Consider the following 10,907-nt stretch of genomic DNA (forward strand, 5'->3'; position numbering starts at 1 on the left):
GAACCAAGGGGTGGAAACAGGAGTGGTACCACTCACTATTACCCCTAGTGACCCACTCAAAAAATTTTTGCTTCCTGTCCCTGCTACCCTATGCTCTGTGGGTCTGGAGATCTTAGTCCCAAAGGGAGGAACACATTAATCTAAAATTGGCTCACACACGTTCTTCCCTCCTTCTCTTTCTTCACATTATAGCTGTGTTTCCTGTTGAACCAAAATGAGTTCCTTTCTCATAGAGAGTTGTGATGAGTGGATGGGGATGGGCCACCGTAGAGGAGAAAAGTGGTAAGGTATTAATAGGAAGATTTGTCCTTGGAGATTGGAACCAACAGTTTGTGTATTTCCTTAGTGTGATCTGAGGTAGAAAGTGTGGGGTTGGCCATTTCTTATGGAGTTCTCTTTTATATCTGTTGGGTCAGGAATTTCTTACTCATCCCTCGAAGCTCAACCCAGCTCTCACTTCTCCAGTGATGCCTTTCTGACTTTCCCACACAGAGTCAGTCACTCTTGTATCTATACTCCCTCAGCACTTTGGTTGAGGGGTTGCCAGAGCACTTAAAACATTGCTCAAGGCGAGTTTCATTTGATCTTAAGTTTTCCTTGTTTAGCACAGTGTCTACAGCATAGATAATGTTCAAAAAAGATTCATTGAATGTGGGCTGAAGCCCATTAAATGGGGAGAGATAGCCCTTTTAACAAATGGTACTGGCAAAACTTTGACAACTTCAATCTTTTCTCCAGTTATTGTGATGCTGCTTATTGGTTCAGGAGTGAGGATTTTTGTTTTCTTTATATTGAGGTGTAATCCATACTGCAGACTGTAGTCTTTAATCTTCATCAGTAGGTGCTTCAAGTCACCTTCACTAACAGCAAGTAAGGTTGTGTCATCTGTATATTGCAGGTTGTTAATGAGACTTCCTTCAATCCCAATACCATGTTCTTCTTCATACAGTCCAGCTTCTCTGATTATTTGCTTAGCATACAGATTGTATAAGTATGGTGAAAGGATGTAACCCTGATGCACACTCTTCTTGGTTTTGACCAGGCATTATCCCCTTGTTCTGTTTGAATGACAGTCTCCTGGTCTATGTACGGGTTCCTCATGAGTACAATTAAGTGTTCTAGAATTCCCATTCTTCTTTGCCAGCAATGATAGCAAAGTTCAAAATGACAGAAAACAACAAATGCTGACAAGAGTATGGAGAGATTGGAACTCTCATACACTGCTGATGAGACTGTAAAATAGTACAACCACTGTGGAAAATGGCATGGTGCTTCCTTAAAAATTTGGAAATAGAAATACCATTTGATCCAGCAATCCCACTACTAGGAATATATCCTAAAGTTGTGAGATCCAGGACACAAATAGATATATGCACACCCATGTTCACTGCAGCACTATTCACAATAGCAAAGAGATGGAAACAACCTAATCACCCATAAACAGATGAATAGTTAACCAAACTATGGTACGTACACATAATGGAATACTATACAACAGTAGAGAATAATTAAGAATCTGTGAATCACCTCATAACATGGATGAACTTGGAGGACATAATGCTGAATGAAATAAGTCAATCACAGAAGGACAAATATTCTATGAGTCCAATATTATAAAAAGTCAAGGAAAGGTTCATGCACAAAAAAAAAAAAAAAAAATTCTTTGGTTACCAGGGATGGGAGAGGAGGGGAGGAAAAACTGCTGACAAGTTAAATATATGTGTTTATTTAGGTGAAGAGATAGTCAATATAACAAAAGTATGTGACGAGCACAATATCACTAAGAAAAAGGAAGACAGAGAGATGTGCACAAGAGATATAGACAACAAAGATAATGCACAATATTGCATTATCAGTAACAACAAACACTAATCTATAGGTGGGAGCTCTGGTATCATAGTGCCTAAGGCACTTGACTGCTAACCAAAAGGCTGTCAGTTCAAACCTACCAGCCACTCCTTGGAAGGAAGATGGGGCAATCTACTGCCATAGTGATACTGCCTCAGAAACCCAAGGAGAAGTCACTATGAGTCGGGTCTGACTTGACAGCAAACCACCACCACAACAAAAACAACAATCCATAGGTGGGTACATAGGTAGACGGGCAAGAAGATCAGGTGTGGGTAGGTGAATGGGAATATACCTATGACTATACGTAGGTATGGCAGACAATAGTTCTAAATATGTATTTGTTTGTGCTATAAAAATGTCCATATACATTATACAGCTAACAAGGGACAAAGTTAGGTAACTTCTTAGCCACAACCAAGCACCTTGAGGGAGTGAGTCACTGGGCCTGAGAGCTTGGGACCATGGTCACAGAGGACATCAAGCTCAACTGGCACAATATGGTACACAAAAACCTTGTTCTACATCCTACCTCAGTGAGTAGTGACTATATCCTACTTTGGTGAGTAGTGACTAGGGTTTTAAAAGTTTATGAGTGGCCCTCTTGATGCAACTATGGTCTCTCCTAGAGCAAAGAAGAGTGAAGAAAATCAAAGGTGTATAGAAACAATTAGTTCAAGGGATTAATGGTCTATGAGAACCTAGCCTACATGACTCTGAGACCAGAAGAACTAGATGGTGCCCAGCTACCAATGTTAGCCACTTGCAAAAGGATAAAAATTAGAGATGCTGGGTAGAGTGGGAGAAAAAAATGTGGAACAAAATTCAAAACCATAAAAAAGACCAGGATTACTGGTCAGATAGAGACTGGTAAAACCCCTGAGACTATGGCTCCTAGTCACCCTTTGGGGCCTGGAACTGGACTTACTCCCATGGCTCAACTCTCAGCCAAACAATAGATAGGCCTACAAGCGAAAAATTACACCAGGGATCTGTATGCCTTACAACAGTCAACTATGGGAGATCAGAATGGCAGCATTTGCACAGGGAGAAAGCTAGGCAGGCAGGAATGCATAGGTAAGAAGGACACGGGGAAGAATTACCACAGGGAGGAGGTGGGAGGAGAGCTGTTACATTGTGAGGAGCATAGTTAATGTCACAAAACAAGATGTGTATGAACTGTTGAATGGAAAACAAATCTGCTTTGTAAAGTTGCATCCAAATCACAATAAAAAGTTAAAAAGAAAAAGAAAAAAAGTTTTGTTGAATGAGTGAATGGATGGTTTACTAGAAGGAGCCTTTATACTACCAGAAGATATAAATTCTAGTCCCGACTTTGTCATGAAGTGAATGGATAGACAAGTTATGTGACCAAAATACACACATAATTCCACATAACAATTGAGGGATTATTATTATTATATGGCACAGACCTGTATCTATTGGCCTGGAACCAACCATCTATCGGTCACTCACTCTCGCTCTTTCTGCCATTCTCACTCTCTTTTTCTGTTTCTGTCTGTCTCTGTTGCTGTCTTTCTCTTACACATACACATATGCACATAAAACAAAATACCAGTGAAATTGTTCCACTGTGACTACATTATATATACTAAATCTCCCTCCCCACGATGAACTCTCCAGGATCCTCAAGTCAAAGTACAACCCTCGCAATAAGGCACGGTAGGAATCCTTCTCTCCCCTCCCCTGTTTGTTACTTACGTGAAGACATCAGACCCCCATCCTGCCAAAGCAGTGAATAGTCTGGGACTCAGGTCTCGGGCTGGATTCATGGCACAGCCACTGTTCAGTCCCAAAGAGGAAGAAATGACCATAATCAGGAGGCCAACGACAAGAGGCTCTAGGCCTTTGGGGACTCCCAAGTTTCTGGAGTCAAAAATAGCAAAGACAATCATAATGAGGAGCATGGTGGCCAGTACCTGGAGAGGGAGAAAACATGCAAGAGACTTAGCTTGTATTCTGTCTACCTGCCCACCTCAAATATCATCTCCGTTTGTTAAAAACAAATCTAGTAATAATTACCATGCATTGAATGAGAATATTGTGCCAGACTGTTCTTATCAAAGGAATCAGAGAAGTAGGTGCTAATAACTTTCCCATTTACAGATAAGTTGCCTGCCCAAATTCATGCACTTAGAAAGTGGTAGTTAGGTTTGGATCCAGAGAGTTCAGATCCAGACATTGTATCTTAATGACCACATTAGACTGTTAAACTACTTACCCAGCTAAATAGAAAGGCAATCTGCAGGATGGAGAATGAATAAAGGACTTATTCAAACTGGTGAGAAAAACAATGTTAAGACATCCATCAATAAATAGAAAAAGGAAACAAATGGAAAATCTTATAAAATGGAAATAGAATTAGGAAACAAGTAAGTGGGGGAAAACTCACTAGTAATGAGCAAAATGCAAAAAAAAAAAAAAATGTTAAGAAAATGATACCAATTTTCTCAGGCTTTTCTAGTGGATTAAACAGGCTCAACACTTTTGAAAGGAAATTTAGCAATTTGCTTTTAAAAGAAAAAAACATAAAAGTATTCAACACTTTAGCCCAGTGTTTATTTAAGAACTGTTTCCTGGAAATAATTTATAAGATGGAAAAATCATAAAACAAACATAGTCAATTTATTGATGAAAAACTGGAAACTAGCTAAATATTCATCAATAGGGGAAGGGCTAACTGTAATATTGAATGTCCATTATACAGCCATTATCAACAATATATATAAAAGCTATGTTGTAACATTAAAATGCTCTTACATTACTGGGATCTTAAAAGCTTGCAAGCGGCAATCTAGATGCAATGATGGGTCTCTCCTCATCCAGAGCAAAGAAGAATGAAAAGAAACCAAGGATGCATGGAAACAATTAGTCCAAGCCACTGGTACACCATGCAATCCTTAGCCTATATGACTATGAGACCAGAACAACTAGATGGTGCCCGGCTACCACTGTCAACCATTCAGAGGGGAATCTCTGTAGGAGACCCTGGATAGAGAGTGAGAACAATGGGAACAAAAGATAACTCACAAAAAAAAAAAAAAAAAAAGGGACCAGTTTTGCTGGTCTGATAGTACCTGATGGAACCACTGAGACTATGGCCCCTAGCTGCCCTTCAGGTCTGGAATTGAACCCACACCTGTGGCTTCCAGCCAAACAAAAGACAGGCATATGAACTGAACATTTACATTAGTTAGATACACTCCTTGCAGAGATCAATCATAAGAGAGTAGAAAGGTTGTGTATGCAGCTCGAGGGGCAGGAGTGCATGGGAAGGAAGGACACAGGAAAGAGGTAAGTAACTATGGGGAAGAAGTGTTACACTGTGGGACATTGTAATCAATGCCATGAGACAAAGTGTTTGTGAGCTGCTGTATGGAAAGTGAATTTGCTTTGTAAACTTTCACACAAATCACAATAAAATTTTTTAAAAAATGCTCTGTTATTAAGTGGAATAAAAATATAAAATTATATGTGCATTGTGACTGCTAACCACAAGTCTGGCAGTTCAAACCCACCAGCCACTCCTTGGAAGAAAGGTTGGTCAATCTACTTCTGTAGAGATACCGCCTTGGAAACCCAAGGAGGGGTCACTATGAGTCGGGTCTGACTCGGTGGCACATAACAAGAACAATTGTGCTTTATGTGTAAAAACATGCATCAAAGGAAAACAATAAGATATATATATATATATCTCCTCGGAAGGAAGGTTGGGCAATCCTACTTCCGTAGTGTTACTGCCTCAGAAACCCAAGGAGGGGTCGCTATGAGTCGGGGCCGACTCGATGGCACATAACAACAACAACAACAACAACATAACAGGTATTCTGAGGTGGTGAGTTATAGTTGGTACTTTCTCTGTTCTTTATTTTCTACTTTCCAAACTATTATTTTACCTTAATAGCTATGTAATTAAACACTTATTATAAGCCAAGTACTTCATATGTTTTAGCTCATTAAAACTTCCTAACAACCCTGTGAGGTTGTTGCTACTGCTGTGCACCCTTGAGTAGATTTCAACTCATAGCCACCCCATGTGACAGAGTAAAATTGCCCAAAGGGTTTTCTAGGCTGTAATCTTTGTACGAGCAGATTGCCAGGCTCCTCTTCAATCCTGCAGCCACTAGGTGGGTTTTAATCACCAGCCTTTCAGTTAGCCACAGAATGCTTAACAATTGTGCTACCAGGGCTCCCTATGAGGTAAACAGTATTCCTAGTTTACTGATGAGGAAAATTGAGTAAAAGAGTAAGAAAAGTGCCCGAAGGCACAGAGCTTGTAAACAGTAGAATCTGGATATAAACCAGGCAACCGATTTTAGAGTATGAGCTCTTCACCATCTCATCTGCTTCCCAAAATGTTGTTCTTGTTGTTGTTATGTGCTGTCGAGTAAGACCCAATTCATAGTGACCTCTCCTTGGGTTTCCAAGGCAGTATCACTACGGAAGTAGATTGCTCCATCTTCCTTCCGAGGAGTGGCTGGTGGGTTTGAACCGCCAGCCTTCTGGTTAGCAGTCAAGTGTCTTAAGCACTACGCTACCAGAGCTCCCTCCCAGAATAATAATATTAAAATAATTTGTATTCAAAGAGACATGCTCTCTCCCAAGAATATTTTTCTTTCAAAGTCTTTCCTGACCCTCCCATGCAGAGCAGAAGCTCCGCCTCTGGGCCTTGGTTGCATTCTGACCTTATTTTTGTCATTTATCTATCATCCTGTAAAAGGATATGTGTTGAACTTGTCAGATGGAGCATCAGACTCTGAGCTCCTTGAAGAAGGAAGACCATGGAGCTGTACTTGGCCTGGTGGATGCTCACTTAATATTTGGTGGCTAAATGAATGTTTCTTAATTAAATTATGAAACATGCCTGAACAATATGTAAACATTTTAGTATTCTTAAGGTAAAGTGACCCAGAACTATGGTCATGGTGGCCAGGAGGTCTATTGGGTGTCAACTAATTGAAAATTGGCATTTTTATGATCTCCCCTCAAAGCCCCAGAAATGCAGACAGCCTTCAGAGATTACTAATGGTCAGAGCATCAAGGTTTGCTAATATTTGTTTTCTCTACTTTAGCTATATATAAATAACTGGGTTAAAAATCATGGTCCTAGAGAAACTGGTAAATCACTTTGAAATAAGGGCACAATGAAATAAGAGCACAGTGAGGTAGGAGCTGTTGGGGGGATAAATATCATCCAATAAATGGATTACTCTCAATGAGCTTGGGCCTCCATTTACCAGAAAACCAAATAATCTCCTTGTGGCCAAGACATTTGGTGAAACTTCTTGAGGAAAAGCATTGGGGAAATAAGTGGAATTTTACAAGATTTCATTAGGAGAGAAAATTGTGGGAAGAATGGGAGGACAGGCCAAGGGTAGAAAAATTACAATTTGTTGACTGTTCAGTTAGGTGCCAAGGATTTTTATCATGACAATCCTCTGAGGTTGTTATCATTGAAGCCATTTATCAGAAGACTTAACTGAGGCTTCAAAAGCTTCTGAGTACATTCCTCATTTTATTGTGCTTCGCAGATAGGACTTTTTTTTTTTTTTTTACAAATTGAAAGTTTGTGGCACCTTGCATTAAGAAAATCTATTGGTGCCATTTTTCCAATAGCATGTGCTCACTTCATGTTTCTGTGTCATATTTTGGTAGTTCTCACAATATTTCAAACCTTTTCTTAAAGCTCTTGCACACTTAATACAGTAAACATAATTTTTTTTTTTTTTATTAGGATTTGGGTGAAGATTTACAGAGTAAATTCACTTTTCATACAGCAGTTCACATATACTTTGTCTCATGTCATTGACCAAAATTTACAATGCAGCAGCTCCCCTCCCACTTCCTCCCCATAGTTACCTCCTCCCAGTGTCCATCCCTTCATACTCTTCGAGAGGCCAATTGTCTGCCATCCCTGTATATGATCTTGGATACACTCTCCATTTAGACATACATAATTGTTTAGCTTGTTCACCCATCTATCCGTCCCTATACCCATGTTTGCTTTCATTAACAACTCAGTATTGTATTTACAAAGGGGTTCATATTTGTTGTTTGTACTGCCCATGTAACTCTCTCTGTCTTTCTCATCCTCAATGCTGCCATATTGGTCACTCACATTTGGTACATTGCCCTTCTCTTCACCCAAATCAATATTTATCTCTATCTATCTAACAGCATTCCCTCCCCTTCCCTCCCACCCCTGGTAACCAACAAAGAAAATGTCCTCCAATATATAAACCTTTCCTTAACTTTTACAATAACGGACTAATACAATATTTGTCCTTTAGTAAACATAATTTTTATGTGCACTGGGAAACCAAAAAATTCACGTGACTTGCTTCTTGCTTTATTGTGATATTTGCTTCACTGCAGTGGTTTGGAACTGAACTCACAGTATCTCCGAGCTATACCTGTAACTTGTTCAAGGTCAAGTGCATGGTAAGAGGCAGGGCTGGGACCAGATCTCAAATGCTCTTCTCAGCAGCACACTGCAGAATTCAAGGGGAGCTTATGCCACTTCCCTTGGGGTGGCCAGCCCTTGGCATTCCTTGTAGCAAAGATGTCTTCTGGAGCCAACTAACTCTCAGGAGGGGAAAGGTTTTGTATCTGTTAGAAGGAAGAGAGCACTGCTGCAGGACTCAGTGGAGAGGGTTGTATTGACGGGAAGTATCCAGGGGCCAGAGGCTTCCCTTCAGTCCTCACATTCTCAGAATAGCCTGAGAGTACAGGGAGGTGGCTATGAGTCCAAATTACAAGGAACAGCAAAGCAAGGCAGTTCTTTTCTACGCACTTCAGGGTTTAAAGAGAAACAGTACATTCTTTCTTGCTTGCTTCAAGTGGAAATGACCTCAATTCACATGAGGTATCTCCAAAGGTCCTTCAACAGTTTTCACTCCAATCTCATCTTCATTATAAGATAAATTTGCAACTCTTACCTATCCCCAAAGTCCGTTTTGAAGCACCCTTGATACTTTTATTGACTCAGCAAACACACAGCTAATTCCTCTGTGCTCATGTGTTCCTACTTAAGGTTGTAACAGTTCCCTTCCTCCCTGTTCTTCCTGACCTTCCTATGAGAATAGACCCTTGGCCCTTTTGTGCTAGAAAGAGTTACCTGGTCCACCTCCTTCACTTAATAGAGACCCTTCCACCATCTTGCCTTCAGGGATTTCTCCCCTCAATCATCCCCTTCTCACCCCCTTTTCTGTATTACTGTCTCAAGTGCATGTGACAACTACTCTCCTGCCCCCTTCCAAGTTTCTATCGTTGGAAAACTCCCATTTTCTGATCAACTAATCCAATAACAGACCTGGAAAGGATCTTAAAGGTGACATTATCCACACCTTCCACAATTTGGTGCTTGCGTCTTCTCTAGAATCCTCATCCACACTTCCCACCATCTGGAGGTTACTCAAATTGTTAGACCTCAACACTTCTAGTGATTATGGTCCTGGGATAATGGAGTCTATATTTACCCCTGCCCAATTACTTAAGAAGTCTTCTTTTCATTAAATGTAACATTATCTTACCACAATTTCATTTATTTATGAACTCATCCATTCATTCATTTAACAATATTGAGCATCTATTATGTGCCAGGCATTGAGCTTCCACCAAATCTCCATTGCAGGAAAAAAAAAAAAAAAAATACCCCATCAAACTTAACTGCTGTCGAGTCAATTCCAACTCATAGTGGCCCCTCTTTGTATTTCCAAGGAGATATCTCTATGGAAATAGATTTCCCAGTCTTCCTTCTGATCCATGGCAGGGGACACAGGGAAATATCCACACCAAGCATAATCTCTTTTCCACTTGCCAGCCCTTCAAGTCTTTGAAAAATGTTATTCTGTCCCATCACTCCCACCTCTCTACCCCCATACCCACACCTTATCTAGACCAAATGTCCTTGTTCTCCACTCATTGTTTCCGTGACATCATTTCAAGCTCTTTTAACATTTTGGTTCCTTTTTTCCAGGATATGACCTCTTGAAGTGTGCCATTTTGAAATGTGTCTAATACTCTCAGTATTATGATACTATGCTTTTATTATTGCCACATATGATATTTCTTTCTCTGCCTACCACATTTCTTGGTATCTTAACCACTAAAACTTTTCCTATCATCTTAGCTCATTGAGGTTCTCACTGTTCCAAATTCCTACTGTGACTCCAATAGTTCAATCTCCTATCTGATGATTTTCTGTTTTATATTATCCCCTGGTTCTTATGTAATTGTTCTGTTCTTCAACTAGGTAATAAATGCCTGGGCAAATACTGTTTACAATGCATTTTCCTCATATTCTTTAATCTCAGTAGGTAGTATGATGATAGCTAATAATAGCTCCATTTTACACATATGAAAACTGAGATTCAAGGAATTTCACTAATTTGTTGTCATGCAGAGAGTTGGAGGAAGAACTGTGATTTTAATGCAGGTTCACAGACTTTGAATCTTGTGTCTTTAAAACTCATCTTTACCTTGTAAAGTCCTTGAAGCTCCAGATACAGGGCTTAGCACACATGAGTGTTCAATAAACACTTGTTGCCGTTTTGGTTTATTGACCAAATTGAAGAAGAAAGGCTCAGGACATGAGGGAATAGTTTTTTCATCCATCCCTCTAGTGGAGGTGGGTATAGTCGGCCAAGTGAAAGAGCCACTTCATACACATGCCTGTTCTAACTTGCCCCATTGTAGAGTCCCTATCACAAGAGGAAATGTGAGTGGTTGGAGAAATTGTCTTTCCTTCCTTCCACTGCCCTGACCAAGCTAACCAGCAACCCCTGGGGACATAGTAAGGGAGAAGAATCGGTGGGGTTGACAATGTTGATCTTGTCAACAAACTTACCAGAACAATTGTACCAATGACTACACCACAGATACTTGTATGCCAGCATTGTTCAAATGTCAAATAAGGCAGAGACTCTTTTTTTTTTTTTTTTTTTTTTTAAATTGTGATTTGGGTGAAGGTTTACAGAGCAAATTTACTTTCCATACAGCAGTTCACATATACTTTGTCTCACGACATTGACCACAGT

General features: G+C 40.0%; 1 protein-coding gene across 1 annotated transcript in view; it reads right to left on the reverse strand.

Moving 5' to 3' along the window:
- AQP9 (aquaporin 9) overlaps window positions 1–10,907 on the reverse strand; it is a 72,370-nt gene that overhangs the window by 10,074 nt on the left and 51,389 nt on the right. The window contains exon 5 of the mRNA XM_007958467.2: window positions 3,571–3,788. Coding sequence (XP_007956658.1) covers window positions 3,571–3,788 — 218 coding nt within the window. The remainder of the gene's footprint in view (window positions 1–3,570; window positions 3,789–10,907) is intronic.

Source organism: Orycteropus afer, unplaced genomic scaffold (assembly GCF_000298275.1).
Source record: "Orycteropus afer afer isolate SDZICR_OR568_19922 unplaced genomic scaffold, OryAfe1.0 scaffold00015, whole genome shotgun sequence".
In the NCBI taxonomy this organism is placed as follows: Eukaryota; Metazoa; Chordata; class Mammalia; order Tubulidentata; family Orycteropodidae; genus Orycteropus; species Orycteropus afer.